Source organism: Rhodotorula toruloides (genome assembly GCF_000320785.1).
Source record: "Rhodotorula toruloides NP11 unplaced genomic scaffold Scaffold42, whole genome shotgun sequence".
NCBI classification, from domain to species: domain Eukaryota; kingdom Fungi; phylum Basidiomycota; class Microbotryomycetes; order Sporidiobolales; family Sporidiobolaceae; genus Rhodotorula; species Rhodotorula toruloides.
This window is the reverse complement of record NW_015623002.1, coordinates 38,438-63,397: the sequence shown is the minus strand read 5'-3', so window position 1 is coordinate 63,397 and position 24,960 is coordinate 38,438. Positions and strand designations below refer to the sequence as shown.

The 24,960-nt window shown below is 61.9% G+C and overlaps 11 protein-coding genes across 11 annotated transcripts; 5 read left to right on the top strand and 6 right to left on the bottom strand.

The window, feature by feature from the left end:
- Positions 1-264: 264 nt before the first annotated feature.
- RHTO_06519 (uncharacterized protein) lies at positions 265-1,193 on the top strand (the record flags this gene model as incomplete). The annotated part of the gene is made up of 2 exons (XM_016420180.1): positions 265-517; positions 580-1,193. The coding sequence occupies 2 exons, from the start codon at positions 265-267 to the stop codon at positions 1,191-1,193; spliced, it is 867 nt and encodes a 288-aa protein (XP_016269413.1).
- A 566-nt stretch (positions 1,194-1,759) lies between these two features.
- On the bottom strand, positions 1,760-6,223 carry RHTO_06518 (protein serine/threonine kinase; the record flags this gene model as incomplete). The annotated part of the gene is made up of 4 exons (XM_016420179.1): positions 1,760-2,791; positions 2,847-3,643; positions 3,703-4,291; positions 4,373-6,223. The coding sequence occupies 4 exons, from the start codon at positions 6,221-6,223 to the stop codon at positions 1,760-1,762; spliced, it is 4,269 nt and encodes a 1,422-aa protein (XP_016269412.1).
- A 1,234-nt stretch (positions 6,224-7,457) lies between these two features.
- On the top strand, positions 7,458-9,289 carry RHTO_06517 (metallo-beta-lactamase domain containing protein; the record flags this gene model as incomplete). Its single annotated transcript, XM_016420178.1, has 8 exons — positions 7,458-7,685; positions 7,765-7,857; positions 7,928-7,958; positions 8,040-8,116; positions 8,205-8,237; positions 8,308-8,401; positions 8,502-8,815; positions 8,918-9,289. 8 exons carry the CDS (start codon positions 7,458-7,460, stop codon positions 9,287-9,289), a joined length of 1,242 nt encoding a protein of 413 aa, XP_016269411.1.
- A 588-nt stretch (positions 9,290-9,877) lies between these two features.
- On the bottom strand, positions 9,878-11,095 carry RHTO_06516 (uncharacterized protein; the record flags this gene model as incomplete). Its single annotated transcript, XM_016420177.1, has 8 exons — positions 9,878-10,132; positions 10,207-10,232; positions 10,294-10,315; positions 10,386-10,552; positions 10,616-10,636; positions 10,705-10,788; positions 10,850-10,858; positions 10,921-11,095. The coding sequence occupies 8 exons, from the start codon at positions 11,093-11,095 to the stop codon at positions 9,878-9,880; spliced, it is 759 nt and encodes a 252-aa protein (XP_016269410.1).
- A 375-nt stretch (positions 11,096-11,470) lies between these two features.
- Positions 11,471-12,896, bottom strand: RHTO_06515 (uncharacterized protein; the record flags this gene model as incomplete). The annotated part of the gene is made up of 9 exons (XM_016420176.1): positions 11,471-11,791; positions 11,856-11,926; positions 11,988-11,996; positions 12,066-12,087; positions 12,150-12,313; positions 12,381-12,401; positions 12,464-12,550; positions 12,615-12,623; positions 12,707-12,896. The coding sequence occupies 9 exons, from the start codon at positions 12,894-12,896 to the stop codon at positions 11,471-11,473; spliced, it is 894 nt and encodes a 297-aa protein (XP_016269409.1).
- A 441-nt stretch (positions 12,897-13,337) lies between these two features.
- Positions 13,338-14,017, bottom strand: RHTO_06514 (uncharacterized protein; the record flags this gene model as incomplete). Its single annotated transcript, XM_016420175.1, has 5 exons — positions 13,338-13,412; positions 13,477-13,500; positions 13,571-13,624; positions 13,711-13,842; positions 13,949-14,017. The coding sequence occupies 5 exons, from the start codon at positions 14,015-14,017 to the stop codon at positions 13,338-13,340; spliced, it is 354 nt and encodes a 117-aa protein (XP_016269408.1).
- A 464-nt stretch (positions 14,018-14,481) lies between these two features.
- Positions 14,482-16,037, top strand: RHTO_06513 (uncharacterized protein; the record flags this gene model as incomplete). The annotated part of the gene is made up of 8 exons (XM_016420174.1): positions 14,482-14,620; positions 14,688-14,696; positions 14,779-14,862; positions 14,934-14,954; positions 15,020-15,177; positions 15,258-15,279; positions 15,498-15,607; positions 15,672-16,037. The coding sequence occupies 8 exons, from the start codon at positions 14,482-14,484 to the stop codon at positions 16,035-16,037; spliced, it is 909 nt and encodes a 302-aa protein (XP_016269407.1).
- A 284-nt stretch (positions 16,038-16,321) lies between these two features.
- On the bottom strand, positions 16,322-17,467 carry RHTO_06512 (uncharacterized protein; the record flags this gene model as incomplete). The annotated part of the gene is made up of 8 exons (XM_016420173.1): positions 16,322-16,600; positions 16,660-16,697; positions 16,839-16,860; positions 16,908-17,017; positions 17,078-17,095; positions 17,158-17,244; positions 17,310-17,318; positions 17,413-17,467. The coding sequence occupies 8 exons, from the start codon at positions 17,465-17,467 to the stop codon at positions 16,322-16,324; spliced, it is 618 nt and encodes a 205-aa protein (XP_016269406.1).
- Positions 17,468-18,482: 1,015 nt separating this feature from the next.
- On the bottom strand, positions 18,483-19,662 carry RHTO_06511 (uncharacterized protein; the record flags this gene model as incomplete). Its single annotated transcript, XM_016420172.1, has 9 exons — positions 18,483-18,779; positions 18,856-18,893; positions 18,958-18,966; positions 19,024-19,045; positions 19,112-19,221; positions 19,281-19,295; positions 19,355-19,441; positions 19,505-19,513; positions 19,599-19,662. 9 exons carry the CDS (start codon positions 19,660-19,662, stop codon positions 18,483-18,485), a joined length of 651 nt encoding a protein of 216 aa, XP_016269405.1.
- Positions 19,663-20,456: 794 nt separating this feature from the next.
- On the top strand, positions 20,457-21,350 carry RHTO_06510 (Mediator complex, subunit Med6; the record flags this gene model as incomplete). The annotated part of the gene is made up of 3 exons (XM_016420171.1): positions 20,457-20,671; positions 20,752-20,926; positions 21,009-21,350. The coding sequence occupies 3 exons, from the start codon at positions 20,457-20,459 to the stop codon at positions 21,348-21,350; spliced, it is 732 nt and encodes a 243-aa protein (XP_016269404.1).
- Positions 21,351-21,740: 390 nt separating this feature from the next.
- On the top strand, positions 21,741-24,683 carry RHTO_06509 (E3 ubiquitin-protein ligase RNF216; the record flags this gene model as incomplete). Its single annotated transcript, XM_016420170.1, has 10 exons — positions 21,741-21,842; positions 21,937-22,072; positions 22,166-22,913; positions 22,972-23,276; positions 23,337-23,492; positions 23,556-23,635; positions 23,696-23,853; positions 23,915-24,087; positions 24,159-24,286; positions 24,339-24,683. 10 exons carry the CDS (start codon positions 21,741-21,743, stop codon positions 24,681-24,683), a joined length of 2,331 nt encoding a protein of 776 aa, XP_016269403.1.
- Positions 24,684-24,960: the final 277 nt, after the last annotated feature.

The following is a 24,960-nucleotide window of genomic DNA, read 5'->3' as shown; positions in this document are numbered from 1 at the left end:
CATGCCAAGGGGTCGACGAGGCAAGAGGAGAGCGGACGCCGAGCAAGGCTGGCTGGCGATCTGGCGCCCTCGTCGGTGAGTTGCTTCGGTCTCTGTGAAGCAGTGTACAGAGTCTGGCGCCTGACTGTGCGATGTTGAGGGAAAGCGACCCCCGAGGGCGAGTTCGGGGACGGCGACGGCGACGAGGAGAGTGAGCGGACGGGTCGAGCTACACTGTCAGCGTGCGTGACAGCAATGTAGTACTCTGACTAGCCAGTCTAGGGAATGACGAGAGCTCGAGGTGGCCAAGGGGAGAACCGCCGCACGCGACCTCTTCCTCTTGCGCCCTCACCGCTCACCGCTTCACACCGCTCAGACTGGCTCAGCAGTGACATACACAGCTACATAGAAACTGCAGCTACAACCTACAACAACCCGCACCGCCCACGGAGCAGTACCAGCCCCGAATCTCTCCCACGCATACTCCATCTCCCCAACGACCCCCGAACAGCCCTCTCGCGCGCCATGAGCTCGTACGGTGCGTGGAGACCATCGCGACTCACTCACGGACATTTGAACTGACTTTGTGCACGCTGGCAGGCCTCTCCGTTCTCCCCTCGCTGAGCTCTCCTCGCCGACCCTCATCCGTCCCCTCCTCGCCGCTCCTCTCGCACCCACACTCCTCCTCCGCCTCGTCTTTCTTCTCGCCTCCCGAACGCACAATCTCCCCCATCGCCGGAACGAGCGACAACGAAGACGACGACGCGCGCGGCGGTTCGAGGCGCGACTCGAGTTCCAGCTCGTCGTCGGACGAAGACAGGGCGCGCGTGATGGGGCCGGACCTTTCGCGCCTCACGCCCCGCTCGGCTGTCCCTTCCTCACCTAAGCGTGCGCCTGGTCCGTCCGCTCCGAGCTTCACACGCTCAACCTCGTCGCCGGACCCGAACACCTCCGCCTCGGCGCAGGAAGACTCGGACGACGACTCCGAAGCGCCCATCACGCCTCTCCCGCGCTCGCTCCCCCGTCCAAAGACCAAGCTCGACCGCGAGAGGGAACGCGCGAATGGGTTTAGTTCCGGAGGACAGAAGCGCGAGGGGTTGGGGACAAAGTTGGCGCGCAAGAGGGCTGACTCGCTCAAGTGGGCCAAGTATGCGAACGTCGGGACGTTCCAGGTCGAGCTTGGGTTGAGCAACGACGAGTTGAGGAGGTCGTGAGGCGGCGCCGGACAACTCGACATTCACCGACCGTATCATGTCGTTCCTCCCTCCCCTTTCCTCGCCCATCTACCTCGTTCCTCGCAGCACATCCTTCGCATCCCTTTCACGCATCATCCGATCAGGCATGGACACTCCCTTCCCTCTCCTCCCTCTTATTCCATGTTGTCGTACACATTCTTCCCCTTCGTTCCCTTCGTCTCGCCTCCTCTTCGTCTTTCGTCACGGAGGGCGTCATCCGTACAAACCCTTTCCTCACAGCTTGGTTCTAGCTCGCATTTGTTCTTCGGTCGGCGCTGTATGCTAGTTCCTCGATCTCCTTCTCCTTTTGTAAACAGACAATTTCTTCGCCTCTTGTCCTGCTGCGAGTCTTCTGCTCCCGCTACTTACGCAAGCTTCCTGCTCTTGCTCTCGTCTCTCGAAGGCCAAGGAGAAGCGAGCGGAATGCGACGAGTTGGTTGCGTGCGTTACAAGTGCTCTTCTGTTCAATCTCGATGGGTTGTTCGTACACACAATGAGAGGCTGAGGGAAACGATGCGATGAAGAGGAGTGCTTGGATGGACAAGTTATTGCGTCCCCGCCCCGGGCGCGGTCGAAGGAGAAGGGGACGGCGAGGAAGAAGGTTTCTCGACTACTTGCGTGCGGTTGAAGACCGAGATCGAGTTGAGCATCTTGGCGAGCTTGTTGGTCTTGCCTCCTCCTCCTGCTGCGTTGGGCAGAGTGGCGGGTGCGGGAGTCGGAGAAGGGGCGGGAGACGCGGTGGGCTGAGGAGGGGGACGCGCGGGGGCGGTGGAGATGGTGGGCGACGAGGCGGAGGTTTGCAGGGGCGGAGGCGGAGGAGAGGTGGAGAGTTTGCCCAGATCGCTCGTATCCGTCGCTGCGTCGCGCAACTTGGGTCGAGGCGCGGCGGCGGCAGCGAGAGGCGTCGAGCCGGTGATGGCGAGTGCGGGTGCGAGGGCGGGTAGAGGCGATTCCCGTGCACGGGAGGACGAGTACGGACGAGGAGCGGCACGTGAGGGGCTGGGACTGCGCCATTCGCGGCCTGTTGCGGTTGTAGTCGAGGTGGCGGTCCCGGTCGACTTGGTCTCGAGAGGCGAGCCGACGCTGCCGAAGCTCGACAAAGGCGTGTGCGTGCGACTTGCCGAGTCGAAAGCCGAGAGGGTCGACGGGCCGCCGCGAGTCAGGCTCGAGCTCGAGGGGGAGAAGTCGACGGCGGCGCTGCCGGGTCCAGCAGGCTGTCCGCGACGTCCGGCGAGGCGGTCCCGTCGCGTCGAAGCCGACGACCAATGATCGTGCGCCGACCCGCGTCCGCGACTCTCGTCCGCCCCGCCAGCCGGCTCGTTTCCACTCCAGTTCGACCCCCAACTCGCCGTCCCGACCGACCCGCGCGACGAGAACGGCGAGTCGTACTTGCCGCGCGGCGCTCGCGCACCCTGCATCTTCGCTGGCGCAGAGGTCGTGTCGGCGTTCGCTCCGATCGAGGCGTTCCGCTCCTCGACTCGCCGCTTGAAGGCCTCGAGGTCCTGATTGCCCTCGTTGACGAGCGTCTTCAAGCGGCCGAACATGCCGCCCTTTTTGGAGGGCAGGGGCGGGATGTCCTGCGGGAGCGTCGGGATGGCCGACGTCGACTGCGTGCCATGCGAGCGAGACGACAGGCCGGGTCGGGAGCGACTCGAGCGGCGAGGTCGTGATGGACGGAGTAGACCAGGGCAAGGGTCGCTGCAAACCTTCTGGCGAAGTCGTGTTCGAGCCGGCAGGAAGGCGAGCGTTCGGGACCGGCGGAGAGGGGAAAGTCGGCGAGGGGAGGCTGTCGCCGTCTTCCGAGATGGCGCTCGGCGAGCTGATGTAGGCAGGCCGCGAGGGCGTCGACGACGTCGGGAAGGAGGGGGCGTTCGAGCGGAAGGACGAGTCGCCAGCGACTTCGGGAACCGTTGGAAGCTCGTTCGGCAAGTCGTCAAAGATGGACTGGTTCGCCTTGACGGTTGACGGCGCGAATTGCGAGAGGAGCGAAGTCGTTGGCGGTCCGCCGCCCGGGATTGTGAGAGGCATGGTCGCCACGGGCGAGAACTCGAACGCCGAGAACGAGTCGGACGACGCGATCTGCGGCCGCTGTTGACCGAGCTGACCCTCGCCGAGCATCATGACCAGCCTGCTGGCCCATTTGCCGAACTCGCCCGCCGACACACGCCGCCGCTCTTTGCCATCGACGATCTCGAGGACGTCGCAGAAGACGTTGTCGGCGAGGTAGTGCGCGACCTCGTCCGACATGCCCTCGAAGCGGTTCTGGAGGAAGCCGATCGGATCTTCAACGTATTCGGCAAAGTCGGGGTCGTCGAGCGACGGGTCGGCCCACGGGTTGCGGTGGTACAGCAGGTTGAGGAAGACGAGGCCAAGCGACCAGACGTCGGCTTGTCGCGGGTCGTACGTCGGGCGAAGGTTGTTGCGGCACTCTGCGGGGCCAAGTCGTGAGCTGCGCAAGTTCCTCCGGAGAGAAAGGTCGGGAACGCACCGTAGGCCATGTACGGCTTGCTTCCGCAGTCAAAGTCCTCGCAGACCTCCTCCATCGTGCCCAGTCCCCAGTCGGTAATCTTGACTACGACGCCCTGCTTCCCATCCGGTCCTTGCGTGACGGCCGAAGGCGGGAGGCCCGCCGCCCTGCTCCCGCGGTCACCCTTGCCGTCGATGACGATAAAGTTCTCCGGCTTGATGTCGCGATGCGAGATGCCGACGTCGTGGCACGCCTGGACGGCCGAGCACATCTGCCCAAACATGCGCGAGATGAGTCGCAGCCGCTTGCGCGAGAGGAGCTGGTCGCCCATTGCAGCCGAGAGGAGCGAAGGTGAGGGAGGCGTCTCGTCAACGAGGAGGTGCGCGGGCGTGTCGGCTGTGATGGTGCGCGAGAGGGACGAGTCGTCCGGGTCGGGATTGTCAAAGTCGAACGAGGAGCGGCCGTTCGGGCTGTTCTCGGCGGCGGGGGACGCGGCGCGCGAATACAGGTCCTCGGTGCCGTGCTCCTGCGCCTCGAGAAGCCAGTAGAACGCGTCGCGTCCGCCGGCGTACTCGAGAACGAGGAACAGCCAGTCGTCCGTCTCGTAGGCCTGCAGAGGCGAGACGACTTACCATCAGTAACGCGCAGGGAGGGTATGGAGAGCAGCGCGAAGGCGGTGTCGCCCACTCACCCCGTACATCTGGACGATGTTCTCGTGCTTCGGCAGCGCACGATGCAAGAACGCCTCGTTGCGCTGCACCTCGATCAAGTCCTCCGTGAGGTTCTTCTTGCACAGGCACTTGAGGGCGTAGTACTGCCCGTACGTCGGTTTCGGAGGCGGGGCGTAGAAGTCTGAGCTCCACGAGTGCAGCCGCGGGCGACCGCTCGTCGAGCCGGTGTCCGAGTTGGCGTCGGCGTGGCGGTCGTCAAATTCGAACGAGGCGAGCGGGTCGATAGGCGAGAGGATGTCGTCGTCTGTCGGGTCGGGGTCGTAGAGCACCTCGCGAACGAGGTAGACGATCGCGTACGTGCCCTCGCCGAGCCGGCGCTCAATCTCGAGTTGTCGCGGCCCGTCCAACCCATTCCCAGGCGCCTTGCCGTCCATGTCGGCTCTGCCCGCAAAACAATCCCGCACGTATCCTCCGCGCCCTTCGAGCCAGACTCCAACGCCGATCCGCTCGCCCTCCTCAAAGACGTCGATAGCCGAGAGGTCATTCGAAGCAGCCGATTCGCCTCCGTCTTCGGAGGACGAGACGAACGAGTCGTACGTCTTTGTCCGTGCGACAAGTTGTCCCGCCCCAGCTCGGGGCGAATTCGGCGCCGAGTCGAGAAACGGTTCTTCGTCCGTCGTTGTGCGTTGAAAGCGGGGAGTGGTGAGGACGGAAGGCTTGTAAGTCTCGTACGTCGCCTCCCACTGCTGTACCTTGCCCTCCCCTCCTTGCACAACCTCACTCGGCACAACACCCCCCGTCGTGTTCTCCCTCACAAGCTCATGCAAGAGCGGATGAGAAGTTGCCGATGCGAGCGAAGGAGTGAGCGAGTTGCGTCGCGAGCGGGTGTGGATCGAACTGGCGCGAGAGGAGGTCGATCTTGCGCGGTTCGTGTGCGGAGGAGGACGGGAAGAAGCCGAGGGAGACCGGAAGCGACCTGTAGGACCATTGAAGCCGCTCGTCGTAGTCGACCCCGCCAGAGCCGTCCCGAACCAATTAAACTCCCGCCCCTCCGTCCCTCCTTGCGCGCCGTCCTCCCACTCGCCCACTCCATCCCCAGGCGTCCACGACTCGCCCTCCTCTTCTGCTGCTCCCGCCTCACTTCCTCCCCCGCTGCTAGGCATCCGACTCCGCCCACTCACGCTCGAAGCACGCGAATGCGACCGACTCGCGCTCCGACTCACGCCTCGCCCGCCACTTGGACCGGGAGACCGCACGCGCGTGTGGTGTGTGATGCCCGAGAGGAAAGAGGCGAGGTGGGTTTTCGCTCCTGCGGTGGCGAGCGAGGCGGAGGAGAAGGTGGGAGAGGAGAGGGAGGGGGTGGAGAGGGGCGCTGCTGAGGGGGCGGTCGTGCCGGCGGCGGGAGGGAAGAGCGATGCGGTTGGTGGGATAGTCGGTGAAGAAGGTGACGAGATCCTCGGGGGCGAAGAAGGCGTCGCCGTCGCAAACTGTACCGAACTCCTCCTCGACCCCCCTTTGCGCTGAGGCGAAGGACTCGTACTACCCACCGCACTCCCGCTCCCAGCCGGACTCAAGCTCCCACTCCCACTGCCCCCACCGTGACCCGTGAGCTCGTTCATATTCGCGAACTGCACGCCCAGTCCCAAACTCGCGACGCTCCGTCGCGCCTGCACGCTCCCCGCTCTCCTCGTCGCGCGTCGTCCGCGCCTTGCCGAGCCGGATCCAGACGAGTTCGTTGAAGAGGGCGAGGAAGTAGGGAGGAGGGCGGGGGCGAGTGAGGGACTTGGACTGGAGGCGGTGGTCGGGGGGAAGAGCGGGCGGGGTGAGCGGGGAGGAGAGGGAGAGGAGGGGGTGGAAGGTGTGAGTGGCATCGAGCCGGGACCGCGGGGGGAGAAGGGGAGAGGAAGTGCGGTCGAGGCGAGCCGGGCCTGACGAGCGAAGGGGTCAGCTCGTGTGCCCCTCCCTTCGCACAAAGAACTCGCCGCGCGCACCTTCACGTCAAAGAGATGTCGCGTGCACTCGTCAAAGGCCGTGTCGTGTGCGGCGTCGACAAAGGGGGGCCGGAAACCGCGGAGTCGCCGGTCCTGGTCGTCAGGAGGCGAGGGCGGCGGTGTTCCGCAGCGCAGGCGTTGAACGGCGGGAAGGGGCGAACGGTTGAGAGGGATGTACAGGCGGATAGGGGAAGAAGGACCGAAGGAGGTGAGGAAAGGGGAGAAGAAGCCTGCGAATATGCACCGGCGAGCGAGGAGAAGAGTGTCAGCTGCTGCGCGTAAGAATGCCGAGGGCTGTCCGGTGCGCCTCTGTACACTCCGCCAGCACTTGCAACGGACCACGTCGACCCTATCGACCCGGCAGAACGAGCGCGAGCGCGACCCTCGCGACTTGGGACCGTCCCGCGCGGTCATCCAGGCTAAGGCCGGACTGGCCGTCTCCGCGGTCCTCCTGCCTGGCCGGGCTGCCCGCACTGCCTGCGCCGTCCTCCGAGTGTCACTGCGCCATCCTCTACTTGCATCCGGAGCTAGTTGGGCGCATGAGAGCGTCTCCGGAGAGTCAAGGAACACCCTCCCCTCGGCCGGCAGCGATACCGCGTCGTGTCCCTCACTGATTCGCCCGCTCGAGTGCTCGATAGACTGTGAGAGGGTAGTCGGTGAACGTACGAGGCTAGCAGCGTGTCCGGGAGGCGGAGGGGACGAGGTTCGGCGGGGTCAGGTCGGGATTGGGCTGATGAGGACGGGGAGGTTGCGCGCGCGCGATGTGGGAGGGGGCGAGGGTGCGCTGAGCGTGTCCGCGTGTGGATGGAAAGAGTGAGAAAGGAGAAGGTCTAGCTGCTAGCCATGGCTCGGGACGGTGAGAAGCGGAGGACGAGAGGGAGAACGACGACGAACGAAAGCGCGATTTTGCAGGCGCATTACAGTGCTTCCCTGTGAGTGTGAGTCTGATTACAATCCGCGGATTACCCCGCTGTAAGTGTCCAAGCTGGTCGAGACGAGCGAGTCCTCCTCCTCGTCCTCCTGGTCTCGTTGTGGTGTTTCCCCCTCTTCCTGCGTGGATTGACAGGCTCCGTTGACGTTGTTCTCTCCTCGACATCGCTGTCCGTCGCACGCCATGCCACGCCGGCGCATCTCGTGCACCCTCCTCGGGACTGGCACCTCGTCGTCCATCCCTCTCGTCACCTGCGTCACCGACCCACACACCGGATGCCACTGCTGTCGATCGACTCTGGACCCGACAGACGAGGAGGGCCAGAAGAACAAGCGGAGGAACACGAGTGCGATCCTCAGGGTGCACAGCGAGACGGACGGCGAGGAGAGGGACAGGACCATCCTCATCGACGTGAGTGCGCGAGCGGGTGGAAAGAGCTCTGTCTCGTGGAGTGGAGTACTGGGAACTCACACGCCGCTCGTGTGCGCAGTGCGGCAAGACGTTCCTCTCGGGCGCGCTCGAACACTGGCCGAAGCGAGGCCTGCGCGAAATCGACGCCGTCCTCCTCACCCACGCTCATGCGGTGCGTCCACCAGCTTCTCTCCATGCTCTCCCGCACAAGACGGCTGATCAGGGGCCGCGTCGCTATGCAGGACGCCATCCTCGGACTCGACGACTTGCGAGGTTCGTCTTCCCCAGTCTCGCTTCGTCTGCTTCAAGCTCGCGCTTCCAGGCTGACGATGCATGCTCGGCGATTACCAACAGGCTGGACCCTCCGCGGCGCGATACAGCCCAGCATTCCGATCTACTGCACGCGAGATACCTTCAAGGAGGTCTCAAAGGTCCGTTCGCGCCCGTTTCTTCTGCTCAGTTATTGCGCTATGCATGGCGCGATGAGTAGCTTGAAGTTGACGTGAGACTTGCGGACAGGCCTTTCCCTACTTGACCAACACAGGAGCAGCCGTGCGTCCCCTCCCTCCCTCCCATCTCCTCTCCTCTCTCTCCTACCCGCGCTAACACGCTCCCGAGACAGACCGGCGGAGGCGACATCCCCTCCCTGACGTGGCACATCTTCGACTCCTCGACGCCTTTCGAGCTGGAGGGACTGACTGTCGTCCCTCTTCCCGGTGCGTCCAGCCTACCTCCTCCTTCTCCCCAGCCCTTTCTCTCACTATCTCGCTGCTTCGCTTCGCTCACGCGCGGCTCGCTAACGCTCGCCCCTCGCAGTCCACCACGGCAAATTCTTCACCACCCCTCCCTCGCCCTACCCCTGCCTCGGCTTCCTCTTCGACTCCCAACTCGCCTACATAAGCGACGTCTCCCACATTCCTGATGAGTGCTGGGACGTCCTTTCTCAACACGTGTCTTTGCGGCCGCTGCGGAAGGAGGTGGAGAACGGGCATGCGAACGGCGCGGAGGAGAAGCCGAGGTTGAAGGCCCTCGTGATTGATTGTCTCAGGATTGAGCCGTTCACGAGTCATTTTGGGATTGGACAGGCCGTGCATGCGGCGCAGAGGATTGGGGCTGAGAGGACTTACCTTGTGCGTTTGCGTTCTCCCTCCTTTGCCTCTCTCTTCCTGCTCCCGACGAGAATCTCTCGGTGCTCGCTCGCTCGCTAACGCTCTCTCGCTCGACTTGAGCAGATCGGTTTCGGCCACCGAACCTCCCACACCCTCTGGCACTCGCTCTCCCTCACCCTCTCCTCCGCACCCTCCTCGCTTCCCCCTCTTCCTCCCAACCTCCCAATCGACCCCTCAGTACCCATCCCTACCCCCGAACATGCATGGGAGAACTACGGCGGACATCCCGACCCTACGAAAGAAGATGAGTCGGTGTTCGTTGAGAGGGGGAGGTGGGCGGTTGAGAGTTGGCTCGCGGCGAGGGCGGCGGAGGGGGAGGAGGTCTTGGGAGCGGGTACGGGGGAGGAGGGCTTGTGGGTTAGACCGAGTAGGGATGGGATGTGTGTTGAGCTTGGAGCGGAGGGGGAGGGCGTGAGGGATGATGAGTATGATTAGAGGGGCGGAGCGGACGGCGGCTCTGTAGAGAAAGTAGAGGATGGTAGAGTAGACTGCATTGCGTGTTTCGTCATCTCGAGCAGGTGCGGGACCCTCGAGCGAGACGGACGAGTTTGCGAAGAAGTTGCGAGTCGGCACGCTCACCTCGTTCATCTCGTCCCAGATCTCAGGCGTCGCTGGAAGGCCTCGCAATACAGACTCAGAAGCTTGCCTCTACACCCGCAACAAAGGAAACGACTCCCTCGCTCGACGCTTCTGCTGCTCGTCCTCGCTCAGTACCTCTCGCCAAAGTACCGCCTCGCCATCCTGTACGTCCCCGCCCTGCCCATCGAGCGCTCAGCATGCTCCTCATCCCTGCGACCATGCCTAGAGGGAGGACGCCCAACATCCGACTGTTCACGCTGCAGACTCGGGACGTCGAGTAGGAAGGTCGCTGTTCCTCGCACGGCGGTGGCTGCTCGAGCGCTGTTGCGGGTGACCCCGCGACCGCGGTGGATTCGCGGGCGGACTCGATGAGCGACCATCACGCTCTTCGTCGTCACTGTCGTCGCGCGAAGGAGGAGGAGGTTGGCGACTCGAGACGCGGGTTCAGGGCGCTCCGAAGTCGCCATCGTCGGAGTCTTCGTCTGAAGATGTCAAATCGAAAACGGGCTGGTGCGCTGCTTCAGAGGCGGGCGGAAGACGCGGACGGTGGTCCAGGACGATCGGGATGTGACCGGTGTGGGAGCTGGAGGAGGTCGAGCGGTGCGGTTCCCCGTCGTAGTGCGGGCTGTCACAGTAGTGCTTCTTGAAGGACTTTTCGGCGTCGGCGATGCGCTTCTTGATCCACGTGAGGACAGATTCCTGCGATGCGCTCGATCCGCGTGAGTTCTACGGTCTCTGTGAGCGAGGTACCGTGATGATCCCGCAGTACGCACAACTGTGGAGTCTCTTGTTGCGTTGTCTGTGAGGGCCGTCAGCCTGGAAAGACTGTTGAAAGCCGTGAATGAGGGAGCCAAACTAACGGAGCTTGAAGATGACCCATCTCTGCGTAGCACCAGACGGTCAGTCATGCCTCGTACTAGAAAGACACGGAGAGGGCGAGGCAAAGACTCACGGCATCGCTGATGTGCTTGATGAGCGTGAACATCTCGAACGCCTGTTTCTCCAACTTGCGGTCCGTCACCAACACTTCCTCGCGCTCCTGCCAGAAAGCGAGCTGGTGTTTAGATTTGCTCTGCTTGGCTTCGAGCTTATCGAGCACGCGGGCGTTGCGGGTACCCTCTGTGAGGAGTGCAATAGCTGGCTCAGCACCTTTTCGTCAAAATTTGCAACGAGTGAACGTACGAATCTGACGCTCAAGCGACTCTGTTTTGAAAGGCAGAGTGAGCTGATGAGCTAGGAGGCCGACCGGCAAGCTGGGAGTGGCAACGCACCTAGTCGCTCGGAACACTCCCAGCGTCGCCAGACAACATACACGAATCCGGGAGGGTTGTCGAGTGTCTTGAGCTTGTCGAGGTCTGTGTAGGGTGTCGAACGTCAGTGCCGCCTCAAAGAACGACTTAGTGAGCGCGGACAGACTCTGCTCGACTGGAACACATGCGGGAGGCAATTAGCGAACTCCAACGTCCAGGCGAGCGGGTGCGACTCACCCAGATCCATCTCGTAGCGGCACTTGCGATATTCCTCCATCGTTCGAACGTGGTACAAGCTTGGTTGGTCGCCTTTCTGCTCCCCACCAGCGAGTGAGGCGTTGTGGGCGAGCACCATGCCCAGCGCACGGCGAAGGTCCTCAGGAGGATCGGCGTTCTCAGCGGAGGAGCTCATGGCGAGAGGGCGCTTGTGAAGCTGAAAGAGCACGAAAGGGAGGGGAGGAGGAGAGAGAGGAGGAGGAGGCGCAACGAGGTCCGCGGATTCCCCGAACGATCTGAGCGCCGTCATCACGTTGCGTCTCGAGATCGTTCAAGTGTAGCTGACTTGCCCTCCAGTAAGGCGGCGCAGGGTCATGACGAGAGAGCGACACAAGAGCATAACGCGCGAACGGATTGCGATCTGAGAAGGCCACAGAACTCGCCCGCTCTCGTCCCATCGCCTTTCATGCCTGCCGAGGACCGCTTGAACAGTCTACTTGCAGTCAGGAAGCTCTACGAGTTGCCGAACAAAGCCTGAGGGGGCGTCGAAGGCCCGTCAGCTGCTCCGCCTTCAATACCTCTCGCCAAAATACCTCCTCCTCATCCTGTACCGTCCCGCCTTGCCCAATGCGCTCTCAGCCTCTTCATGCCGTCCGTGACGCGAAGGCGGACGCTCGAGCCCGGAACCAGCCGGCGGCTCGGGCGCCTCCGGCAGGCTATCGTGCGGGCGGTAAGAGAGGGTGATAGAGTGGCCGGCCAGCTGCGGCTCGCCCGCAAGACCGGGAGGAGGCGAAGGAGTACGGGATGGCGCGCCATTGACCCGCTTCCAGATTGACGAATGATCGTGCTCGGCGTCGCCAATGATGTATTCTGTCCAGTGGATAACGTTGGCCTGTGTAGCAGCCCGAGTGGACGAGGTTCAGCGCTGCGCACAGGAAGCAATGAGGAGGACTCACAATCGTGGCGAGTCGCGTGAGCAAGTGTTTGCGCTTGGCTTCGTCGCGGCACCTTTCCGCCTCTCCCTCTCCTGCGAGGCGGCAAACGGATCAGCTCTCAATGCGGAACGTTTCGAATGAGCCGTGACAGACGTTGCTGGTCTAGAGAGTCATCACGAGGAGGCGTCAGATACGGAGCGAAAGCGGAAGGTAGGTCGAGAGAGAACGTACGGAGCTTGACGACGACCCATCTCTGCGCAAATCGTTCGTACCCAGTCAGCGTTGCTCAGACTCAGAGGAAACTGGACTACGCACCGCGTCGTACGCATGATCAACCTGCTGCCATATCTCGTCCGCAACCTTGCGCGCGGCCGGACCCTCGAACCGCTCGTCCCGGATCGCCCTCCATTCGTGCAAGTTGTGCTCGGCAAGACGGTGCTGTTTAACCAGCTCTTGCATCTCGTTGTCTCTGGCATGGCCTGCGAGGCTTGGGCGTATTAGCGTGGCGATACGGGTTGGTGAGAGAGAGAGGGAAGGACTCCTCACGCATCTCGTCCTGCAGCTGCTCTACTCGCGACGGGAGGGTAAAGATCGAGTTTGGAGAGGTCATGGGGAAGGAGCAGACGTACTTATTTCGTTCTTGAAGTTCCAGCACTGCCAGACAGGCCAGACAGAGCCGTTGGTCTTCTGATCAATCTCCCGCAGCTTGGTGACGGCTACGAGGGGTTTAACGAGAGACGTCAGCTCGAGCCTGTACTCGTCGAGAAAGAGAGCGCGCACAAGTTTCGACTGCGTAACCAAGCGAGGCGGGGAAAAAGGCGTCAGCTTCATCCTCCTCCCTCCTTGCGAATGTTCCGCTTCTCGAAACCCACCCATGTCCATCTCATACTTGCACTTCCTCACCTCCGTCACGTCCTTGTCCACCTCGCCCTTCTGGTCCTTCATCAGCTCGATCAAACTCGGTCGCGCAGCGTGCGAGCCGTCGTCCCACGACCTGACGAATGACTTGGTCAAGACGTGGTGGGCGAGTTGGGGGCGTAGGTAAGGTTCGCGCTTGGGCATTGGGGGCGATGGAGAGGGAGGAGGTGGGAAAGAAGCGAGCGAGAAGAGGTTCGTCGAAGTGTTCGCGAAGAGGTCGAGGTCCGCGGATCTTCCGATGCCTGTACGAGCTTTGGTCGAGCTTATCGGAGCTCGAGCCGCAAGAAGGACTAGTGAAGGAGGTGAGCGAAGCCAGCGAGTCGAGCACCGAGCGAAAGAAAAAGACGCGCGCTTCCTCGCCCCCCCTTCCTCCATTCTTGAATCGCGCGGTCGAGACGGACACGAAAACAAGACTTCTTGCACGACTCGATGTGGAGACTTCTTCTTCTTCTGTGTGAGGTGAGATGCTAGAGACACGGTGCTTCGGCGGCGTGCGAGGAAGTGGAGGGTATGCGACATGACGAAAAGGGCGAGTTGGTGGTCGAGTGAGCCGAGTCGGAGGACAGGAGGGATGGAGGGCGGGTTTTACTTGGGAGGGTTGCGGCCCTTCAAGTCTCCGCCAGCCTTGTGAGGCTCGTCCTTCGGGTCTTCGCGGATTCCCTGCGATTCGCCATGTTCGTCAGCTCGTCTGGATTGGCGGTTTAAAGAGGGGAAGGGGACGAACAGCAGCCATCTTGGCGTCCTCCGTCTGCGCGCGAGAAATGGGAAGATCAGTTCCGCGGTGAAGGCATCAAAGGGAGTGGGAGTTGGAAGCGCACCTTGGGGTGCATGGCGACCTGCATGTTCTTCACGGCGGGTGTAGGGGGCGTAGCCTGCAAGCGAGCGAGTTCGGCATCAGCTTCCCCTCCCGATCGACTCCATCGCCCTCCCTCCTCAGCAGCTAGTGAGCGGCACTCACAAAGACACCGCTGAAGTACCCTCCAACAAGGATGACGAGCGCTGCGCCGATGTAGAAGGGCGTGCGGGACGGGCCTCGCTCCTGGTTGATCGGCTCCTGCGCGGCGGGGCCGTTTTGCTGGGCGTAGGTGCGCTGCGTGCGTGAGAGAGGGTGTCAGTACGAGTGATCTCAGCCTGCAGGATCTCGTCTGGGCTTGGAAAAGCGAGTAGGGTGTCCAGGTGGGGATGAATGGACTGACGGCGAGACGGGGGTTTGCGAGGGATGCGCGCGGGATGGCGGCTGAGCGGAGAGTGGTGTGTGCGAGCATTGTAGTCGTTGTAAGCTTTGTTGTGAGGGTTAAGCGAGCGTGTGAAGGAGGAGAGCAAGCGAGAGCAAGGCGACGAGAGCGAGGAGGACAAGGTCGCGACGTCATCGCTCCGCACTTCGCATCACTCGTTCTCTCTTTCCTTGCTGTTGCTGTTCACTTCCAGCGTCGCTCCCGTGGTTATTCAGCTAGACAGAGACGAATAAGACACCCTGGCATAGCCGGACCGGACTCGCGCGCTTGCAACCACGTTTTCTCGCCTCGAAGACGGCCATTCATGCTCAGCCATCGTCACTGCTGGTACCGACTACCTCGCTACCGACTCGAAACGACGCTGCAACTACGCCGACGTCGCGCTCGCCCCGCCCCGGGCCGCCTGCCAGCCTCACCGGCATATCCGCCCAGCCTCTCCTCCCTCTCCTCCTCTCTCTCCTGCTCTACGTCGCAGTGCTAGACTGAACTCACGCATGTCCGACCTCCGCCGCGGCCTCGTCAAAGACCAGCTCTCGGCAGCGCGGCACGCTCGTGCGCAAGTAGAGGGCAGACCCTCGCTCAAACCGCTCGGGAAGGACGACAGGAATCGCTGTTTGTATGCGATGGACTTGAGTGGGTACGAGGATTGCGCTTGAGGCTTGGGAGAGGCTGACTCCCTGCGATTGGCTGGCGGCGACAGTCGAGCAAAGTGCGTGTCCTCGCTCCGCCTGCGCCCTTCCTCGTGCTTCCCAACCTTGAGACTGCCGCTGACCTTGCGCGCGTCTTTGCAGGCTTCAACAGACTGTTCGCGATCGACGAACTGCAAGGCCTCGCGTGGATCGCCCTCCATTGCGAGTTCCTCTCGACGACCGAAGGTGCGCCTCTCCTGCCCTGCTCGCTCAACCTGGCTGCCAATGACAACTGACGACCGGAACAAACGGCACAGACAACCTCCGCAAACGCCGAGGTCCGCTCCCCTTCCCTCTGTCCCTCGCCTCTCCTCTGCTCGCTGCTCACCTCCTCGAACGACAGACAAGACCACCGACGTCTCGCTCCGCGCCGAACTCAAGGCCGAGCGCACTCAAGTACTCGGTACGCTCGTAAGGTGGCAGAAAGAGTGGGAAGCGCTCGGGATTGAGCGGAAGAGAGAGGACGAGGTGCTGACGTTGATTGCGCATGCGAGCGATTCGGTGCGTCTGACCTTTTCTTGCGACTCGAGCGACACAAGGAGCGACTGACTTGTGGGTTCCGTCGCGCCGTCGTTGCGCAGAAATTGCTGGTTGAGAGGCTGCGTACGTCGGCTTTGCTTCTTCCACTCTCGTGCGGCTTCGCTGAGCACTCGTCGCTCTCCTGAACACCTTTCAATTCTTCTTCGGCCGCATTGCAGTCAAGCGCAGTACGTCCTCCTTCTCCCCTCGCCCGTCTCGCGTCTCGCTAACCCTTCCCCATCCCTTCCCCTTCGAACCAGAAAAGCGCCAATTGAAAGACTTCGAATTGGCTGACCCTGCAGGCTTCTCTCACGACGACTCGGAAGACGGCGAGGAGCCCACAACGGAGGAAGTAAGGCGGAGGGAGTGGGAGAGCGAGGTGGAGGCGGCGAAGAAGGAGGTTGAGACTGTCGTACGTCCCTCGTGGCTCTCTCTCTCTCACGTCCAACTCATCTCATGCGTGTGTCGAGACACAGGAAGCGGTCCTTAACTACGTCACAGCGTCGCTCATCCTGCCCGCAGGCGAAACGTGCGAAACCCGCTACCACGACGCGCCTCCCCCTCCTCCCTCCGCACCAGCTCGGCGCGCTACCCACCCCCATCCAGTTCGAGCCGGCCACGCCCGGAGGCCGACTCTTGTCCAGGCTTCGCTCGAGGACGGGAAGAAGATGGGAAGCGGAGAGGGAGAGGGGTGGTGGGGGTTGCTGAACTTCTTCAAGCGGAGGAACACGGAGCCGGCGCTCTTGTCGGCGGGTGAAGGTGAAGAGAGGGAGCTAGGGAGGAGGGGAAAGCGGGAGGGGACGTATAGGATGAGGAGGAGGTATCTGGGCGAGGGGTATTGAGCGGCTGTGGCGTGCTGGACGCGCTGTAAAAAGGGGTCTTCGAACCATGATCGTCGGCGAGAGAGCATCATAGGAGTCTGGACGATGTGCGAGGAGACGCACAGAGCGGACGAGATGAACGACGAGAAGGTCGTCTCTTTTTGCGCTCGCCCGCTCTCCTTCCGCCTGAAACGGGCAAGCGACCCCCACAGAGACGGATAGATCTTGTGCAGCTTGACGTGCAGAAAAAGGGGAAGGACGAACGAAGCGAAGCAGACGAGGAGGAAGGCGAACAAGAGGAAGATCTAGTATTGCCAGCCGAAGTACCGCATCCCAGCCCTGTACCCACCACCAGACCGACGCGCCTTAGCAAGCGCCTGCTCCGTCGTCGACCCAGCGTGCTCGACATTGCTGAGCCCGCTGTTCGTCCGACGAACAGGTGCAAGCTGGCCCACCGCTTCCTGCCTACGCCGATGCTTCTCTTGCGCGGTGAAAACCTTGTGCTGGGTGAGCCGACGGTTGAGGAGGTGCGGGCCGGCGAGAGGACGGCGGCATTCCTCGCGCGCCTGGTCGGCGAGTCGACCCTGTACGCGGGACGATCAGCGCGCAAGTCGAGCTGCGAACGGTCTAGCACTGGACTCACGACCTCACGCGCAAGCGTCCCGTTGCCGTTCTCGATACCTGTAACCGTCAAACAGAAAGTCAGAGGGCTGGTGAGCTTAGCGAGGGGAGAAGGCGGAGCATAACGCGAATTCTCGTTCTTCGTGACGAGAGTGTGTCAGCATAGTGTTCTGCAGTCCGCAAGAAGCGTGAGTTGCGCACCGATCGTGTGGACGGCTTGGTACTGCGGGAGGGGAGAATGCGTCAATTGAATGAGTAGCTGTCACGCACCTCTCTCTCCTGCCGAGCAAATAAAGCCGAGATCTTCTCGTGATGCGGCAGAGTCTTGAGCGTCTTGCGAAGTTCGCCAAGCTTCTCGGACGCTTCGGCGTGCTCCACCCCTGCGGACAAGCGAGAAGGTGAGTAGGCTGATGCAGTAGGCGTCGCGTGGGGCAGCATACAGCCCTCCTCATACGAAGCTGGAGACGTCCGTGAGCGGTCAGCGGAGGAGAGAGCGGGAGACTGGCGAAGCGGGACAGACCCAGCTCGTATTCGACCTCTTCGATTTCTTCCAGCTGCTGGATCGTTGTCTCAGCAGCACCACCGTAGGACCTCATGTTGTCCCAAGCTAAGGAACGCGGGAGTGGGTCAGCCTTAGCCAAGGGGAAACGAGCTTAAGCGGGACAAGCGCACCTTTCTTGTCTGCGCAGACCCGTCTCGCACGCCGTATCAGCGAGCTTCAATAGCGGCTGCCTGGCTTCAATAGCGGCGGCCTGTTCTTAGAGCCTCGACGCACACGCCACGAGATGCCCCTCAACCTCTTTCAAGATCCCCGCTCGTCCGTCTGCCATCTTGAAGCCAAGGGTCGTTGAATCGGGGTCGTGCTAGAGTCAGAGCGATGGAAGACGGCGCCGATCACGTAGCAGTTGATCGAGGAAGAAGAACAAGAACAGGCTGGCGTTCGAGGAGAGCAGGACATGAGCAGGAAGTTCGGCAAGTCCGCGGACAGCACTCAAGATGGCTGACGAAGCGACGGACGCGGGCGCGGCGGATTGAGCGGTTTATCGGGCCTGTAAAAGGTCTTAAAAAGCAGCGCGTAGGCTTCTGAGCTGTGAGAGCGAGCAGCCTGCGGATGGCGGGAGCGCAAGAGGGGAGCGAGCGAGTTGGCGGCCACCACGACTCCGTCACACCGTCTGAACGGCTGTGGCGCAGCTTGGTGTGCTTGATCAAGCTACTCAGACTCCCTTACAACCGCTCGACCCGCCCGCCTCGCTCGTTCTCTCCACCCATCCTCATCAGTTGTCCCACCTCTTCCTCGACAGAACTTCGTCACATTGCCACGCAGGGCCCAGCAGATACGCCAGAGCCACCTCCGAGCACACTCACGAGGGCCTGGCAACCCCTCCTCAACCTCTCGCACCTGCATGGCGCGCGCCAGAGTTCCTCCTCGCCTTCGGGTCCCTCTCGACGCCGCAACTCGCGATGGAATACTTCAGCCTGAGCCCTTTCTTTGACAAGGCGAGCAACAATGCTCGGCTGCGGATGCAGATGAGGTTCTCGCGAGGCGAGATGAAGGGAGTTCATGAGGAGGCGGAACTCGGGTGCGTGCACGCTGTAGACGGGTCCTGCATGCCAGATGAGTCTCGTCGATGGGTGCATCGTGGGTGTGCCGGGCGACTCGACACGCTAGCGCGAGGAGAGACAGAACGAGGAGAACGTGAGACGGTCGTCGTTTCTGCTCGATGGCGTTTCTTCCGCGCAAATGGACAAGCAGCCTTTAGAGCCGATAGATACTGAGTGCAATGCGCGCCATAAGCTAGAGGGAAAGGAAAGGAGGAACAGGGAAAGGGGAACGGGGAGGGCGGTCTAGTAGTGCCAGCCGAAGTACCGCAATCCGGCCCTGAAGCCGCCGCCAGACCGACGCGCCTTAGCAAGCGCCTGCTCCGCAGCCGGCGAAGGAGTCCGCGGAACGACCTCGGTGTGGCTGAGCAAGCTGGTCTTGCGACGCGACGGTCCGCCCCTGCTCGCGACCTCCCTGCGTTCTTGCTTACGCCGAGCGTTCTCCTTCACCCAATTGGTGTGCTGCTTGTTGACGAGAGTCGTCCCCATGTGGCGGGTCTGCCCAGCTTCGGCATACTCGTATGCGCCATCGATGAGCGGGTTCTGTTGCGGGATCCGTCGAGAGATCAGGTTCACGACGAACGCACCGATAACGAGCCAGCAGGAGTTTGAAACGCACAATCGCATCGACTATGTCGATCTCTCCCTTCTTGCCACCTGCACACGCAAGGGAAGGAGCGTTCAGGAGAAGAAGTAAGGGAATGGACAGTCGCGGGCGTACAGTTGGCCTCTGCAGGAAGTCAAGAGTCAGTTGTGTGTTGCAAAGGCAGAGGTGCCACAGACTCACGGATCGCGTACACCTCTCGCATCTGTCGAGTATGCGGCGCAAGCGTTAGCGGCCGCTGTTTGCACGAGAGGGCAGGCAGCGGGCGCACCTGCTTCTCTTGCTCAGCAAACAGTGGCTCAATCTTGTCGTGGTTGTCGAGGGTCTTGAGAATCTCGCGTAAATGCTTGATCTCAGCTTCAGCCTCTTCCACCTCCTCGGCTGTGTGTGTGCGATGTTAGCGGAGTCCCCAAAGTGCTCGTCGCGCGTGCTGGACTCACTATCGTCCATGGACGCTGGAGGAGTTCTCGAATCAGCTATCAGATCAAGAGCAGAAGCCAAGGCGCGAACGTACGAATGTCGCCCTCTCGTTGCGATATGTCCTCCAGAACGTCGAGTGCTGCGCGCCCAGAGCCGCCGTACCGACCAATGCGGTCCCATGCTGCAGATTTCGAGCAGTTCAGCCTTGGGATTGCCTGCACGAAGCGGACCGAAGTTGACATACCGACTTTGTCTGCGCAGGTTATGAGCGCCATCGACCAGCGTCAGCGTTGACGTCAGCGTTGTGGCGCGTAGTACGGCATAGTCGTAGGACGCACAATGTTCGATGTGACGGCGGACCTCCCGGAGGACTTCTTCACGGCGTTTGATGGACTCGGACATAGTCGTAAGCGCGGCTGATCGGGGAAGAACAGCAGGGGCCGAGGTGTGCGAGCGATGTGACTTGTGGCGACTACGAGAGAGCGTGGAGAATGTTGAAGAGGCAAAGGAGACGGTGGGAAGGGAGGCTGCGTGTGGTCCGGATTGTCCGTGGAGTTCGAGCGCACGAGGTCCGCCTCCACGTTCGTCCGCTGTCGGTCAGCAGCGTCTAACTAGCGTAATGAGCATCCAGAAAGCGTCGCAAGCAAGGTGCGGCTGCAAAGGGAGAGGCCGAAGTCGAAGATCGCAGGCAGCGATGCAAACCTGCGGGAGGTCGGTAGCTTTGCCGGTAGCGAGCAACTAGAGTTCAGATCCATTTGAGGTGGCCTGCGGACCGCAAAGCTGAGCTGGCAGGCGGGGCGAGGGCGAGGGCGAGGAGATTGCTTGGAGCGGGTGAGGCAGAGGGTAGACGTCGGCGGGTTGAGCGGACCGCCTTCAGTGTACACGAAGTCCTTGGCGAGACTGTAAGGCGCAAAGAGCCGCCAACACGAGAAGCAGGCTTTAGCGAAGGAGAGAGAGAGGCGAACTGGCGATTCGGCCTTGACCACGTCCCCCTCGCACCGCTGGAAGGGGTGTGAAGGACGCTACGGTGTTCCTTTGCGCTGCTTGGACTCTACGACGGTCGCCCGACTCGCCCGCCTCTCTTCCCCTCTCTGCCCATCCTCATCAGTCGCCCCACCTCTTCTTCGACAGAACTTCGCCACAGTGCCACGCAGGGCTCAGCAGACTCGCCAAAGCCGCTTTAGGGCACACCCGCGATGACTCAGCAACCTGCCCTCAACCTCTCGCACCTGCAATGGCGCGCACCCGAGTTCCTCCTCGCCTTCGGGTCCCTCTCGACGCCGCAACTCGCGATGGAATATTTCAGCCTGAGCCCGTTCTTCGACAAGACGAGCAACAATGCTCAGCTGCGGATGCAGATGATGTTTTCGCGTGGCGGGATGGAGGGAGTCGACGAGGAGGCGGAGCTCAGGTGCGTCGCGAGGGAGGAGGCGCTCGTCCAGCTCAGATACTCTTCAGCTGACTGAGCTGTCGTGTGACTTGCGTGTGCAGACGCTTCGTCGGTCTCGAGTTCGTCATCGCCCACTCGACTCCGCCCGACCTGTTCATCATTCACAAGCGGAATCGCACCTCGCCCACCGAGTCGACCGTCCTCGGCGCGTTCTACATCCTGAACGGGAACGTGTACCAGGCGCCGACGCTGTTCGAGGTCCTGAACGAGCGGATTGTGCGTCGCTGCCGTCCAAACGACCGCGAGACTGGACTCTTTCCGGGCGTTGCAGAAGTTCTTAACCCGTCTTCTTGTACAGCTCACCTCCCTGCACGCCCTCTCTACCTCTCTCAACTCGCTCACCTCCCTCAAGCCGCACTGGACCCCCTCCAAATTGTATAAGTGGGACATCAAGCCTCCACCACAAGTCTCGACCGCTCTCGCAGCCGCAGCAAATGGCGAACCAGCCGCAGAAGACACGGCGATGCGAGAGGATGACGCTGCCGATGGTGTTGAGCAGGAGAAGGGTGCGGTCGAAGCGCCGGTCAAAGAGGAAGACGAGGAGAAGGAGCGGCCGGGAGAGGCGTTCAACCCGCTGCTCTTTCGGGCGCTGCAAGATGTCGCGCGGACGATGGAGCAGCCGCAGGTGGCGGGGGCGTGAATAAGTTCGAGCGAGGAGACTGGCTGAGCGATGTACGTCTTCCCCGCCTCGTCCTGTGCTGCACTTGCGACTGACTGCCGATGCTACGCGCAGAGATTGCGCATCTGCCTGTTGTATCATTACGCGATCCAGCCCGCGAGTCCTTTGCACCGGACTATTCAGCGAGACTTGTCCTGGCATCCTCGCGCTACGTCCCTTCGCCCTCGAGATTCGCTGGGCTCTTCCGTTTCCCAAGCGAGAGTGATATGCTGGCTGGACTCGTGACCGCTAGCGTTCCAACACGTTCGGAGGCTGGCTCATCTGTCCTCGCCAAGTTGACATCCGCCTTTCTCCGTTGACAACTCTTCTCACCTCGCTGGATCCTGCTCAGACTCTGCTCAAGCCTTCGGCATGGCTCTCGCTGCGCGTGCGGAGCCGCCCAACGGTTCTGCCGCCACGCTCGACTCGCCAGCCGACGAAAGCGATGAAGTCGCGCTGGCCCCTCCTCAAGCCGTGCGTCCCTCTGGTTCGGTGCTGCCACGCTGTGGCGGTACCAAGGAGACACGAAGAAGCCATGCTCACCCGCGGGAGCCTCCCCGTCTCGCAGTTCTTGCACTTCGCCCGCTCGCTTGCCCCCACTTCGACTCGCCGAGACGCCCTACGAGCTTGGGACAGGACTACAGACGTCGCAGTGAGCTTTGAGAAGGACGGCAGCATCAGTATGGAGAGCCAGAGAGTCCAAGGTGCGTTCGAAATCAGGTTCAACGAACTCTCGCTCGACTGGACCGTTTCGCAAGCTGCTCGCTGACTGGATCCGCTCCTTCCCTCCCTCGCAGCCGCTCTCGGACTCCTTGTCGACCTGCTTGAGACGCCCAACGCAGACTCTCTCTCCTCGCCCATCGCAGCAGGCTCGAAAGCCGCTTCTTCGACCGCACAGAAGAGGCCGCTCTCGCCCGCTCCCGTCCTCGACCTCGACCCGATGCCGACTCACAAGCGCGTTCGTGCGGGCGCAAGGGCGGCGGGGCGTGCGAAGGGTGTGAACGGGACTGCTGGCGGCATGAAGAAGGGCAAGGGCAAAGAGAAGGAGGTCGCGGTCGTCCTGGGCTCGTCGGACGAGGAAGAGGTCGACCCATTGGGCGACAGCAGTATCGAGATCATCTCGTCGCCGGTCAAGGCGAGGCGCGGAGTCCGAGTCAATAAGGGCAAAGGTCGCGCTATCGAACTCGAACCCTCGCCCGAGCCTGCTGCAAAGCCCGCTGGCGAGATCCTCCTCATCTCCGACGATGACGAGCCATTTGACAACCGCGCCGCAACCGAAGCGACTCCTCCCGCCGCCGAGCCGACTCCCCTCGAACAGGTCCTTTTCCTCATCCCCGACGTCCTCCCCGACCACGCTCAAGCGCTTCTTCAGTCTCCCGATTACGGCGGGAACGTCGAAGCTGTCGTCTACCACCTGCTCGAGCAGAACGGCAAGTACCCCAAGATTGAAGAGCCGGAGAATAAGGTCGTGGAGAAGAAGGACTGGCTCGACGTCCAGGACCGCAGGAGGACGGAGACGCCGAGTCCGTTGTACCGCAAGATGGCGTGAGTTGCGGCCCGTCGTATTTTTCAGAGCGTCTCTGACGCACTTGATTGCGCGCAGCCTCGACCACCTCTACGCCGCTTTCCCGCTTCTCCCCGCCGCCTTGATCAAGAAGACCTTCGTCTCGCCCGATTGCGCCTCTTTCTTTGCTCCGACATACCAGCTGCTCAATAAGCGTCTCGAAGCCGGCGAGTACGACGCGCAGAAGCTCAGGAAGGGGAGGAAGCCGCCGAAGAAGACGATGAGGCTGAGCATTACGAATACAGTGGATGAAGAAGGGAAGTCGCATCGCGTCGTGGAGGAGATTGAGGCAGAGGTGCCGGAAGAGTTGAAGCAGGAGATCGAGTGGCTGAAGGCTCGCTTGCGTGAGTTCCGATTCGCTCGCTTTTCCCCCCGACTTCTACTGATCGTGACCGCTCACACAGTCCGGGAACGCCACGAGCGCCTTCGTGCTGAACGCGAGGAGAAGGCTGCGCAGGAAGAGCGCGAAAGGGTCGAGTTGCTGAACGAGCAGGCGAGGCAGAACGGCGAGGCGGTCGAATGCGGCTGCTGCTTCGATGAGGTTGCGCTCGAGAACAGTGGTGCGTACGGCCTTATCGCAGACTCAAATCCGCAAGATCTGACAAGGTTGCCCTCTCCCGCAGCGCAATGTGCCGAAGGTCACCTCTTTTGCAAGACTTGCGCCGTCGCCAATGCGAGCGACCGCATCGGGCGTCGTCAAGCGGTGCGCTCGAGTTTACTCTCCGTCGAACAGGCTCATCGAGCTGAAGTTTCTCTCTCGCAGGTCCTCCCCTGCATGACCGCCGAATGTACTGCGACCTTCCCGCCCGCCACCTACTCGTCCTTCCTCCCGCCTCGAATGATCGAGTCGCTCGCTTCGATCGCTCAGCAAGTCGACCTCGACACCGCATTCGACGGCGTCGACGGGTTCGAGAAGTGCCCGTGCGTTCGTTCGCCTCCTGCTTCTCCTTCTACTCGTGCTAATCTCGCCGATGCCTCGCAGCTTCTGCCCGTACGCCTGCTACATCGAAAATCCGCAAGAACGTCTCCTGCGTTGCGAGCGCCCCGAGTGCAGGAAGGTCACCTGTTGTCAGTGCAAGAAGGAGAGCCATCTCCCGCTGTCGTGCGTAGAGGCGGACAAGGACAGTCGACTTGCAGGCGTGCATGCGGTCGCTGGTGAGTCGAGTGTTTCGCCGTCGTGAGTGCATCAAGAGAAAGGCTTGCTGACCTCGCTCCCCGTTTCGCAGAGGCGATGTCGGCAGCGCTCATCCGCCCGTGCCCCTCCTGCAAAGTGCCCGCAACGAAGATCGACGGATGTAACAAGATGACGTGCAGCCAGTGCCACGCACATTGGTGCTACGTTTGCCGCAAGAAGGTGCGACCACGACTTCGAGCGATCGGCCATTCGGCTGACCTCCTTCTTGCAGATCACCAACGGCTACGCTCACTTCAGCCAGGCCACCTGCCCCCAATTCGACGATACAAGGATGCGCGAGCACAAGGAGGTCGAAGCCGCTCGCCTCGCCGCCCAAGCTGATCTCGACGACCTCACCAAGGCCGATGCCGCCGTCCTCGCCGACGAAGCGCCTGTCCGCGGCCCTCCCGTCTTTCCGCAACGTCCCAATGTCGTCCCAGGCGCCGCTGGCCCGCCGAACTTCGTCGCCGCTCCGCTTGCACCGGCCCAGGCAGCTCGGGACTTTCAGGACGTTATGGCTCGCGTCCAAGCGGCTCAGAATGGGATGCTGGCGGCTATCCTTGCATGGAGGCGGTGAGCGCGGTGGCGAAGTCGGGCGGAAGGAAGGAATGAAAGGGTTCGCATCGTGAGTTCCGCGTCGGTCGTCTCGCTTCTCCGTCGGCCTGCGAACTTACTGCGACACCCCGCAGGCATATTTCGCTCTCTCTCACGTTCGTGCTGTCCATGTCGTTGTCATTCATGCCGCTTCTTTTGCAATCACATCGCTTCTTTGCTCGTTCACGATTGACTCCTGCTAGCCCTCTTCTTAAGCTCGTCTCGTGGAAGCGACGGCACAAAGTGATAGTGATTGCACG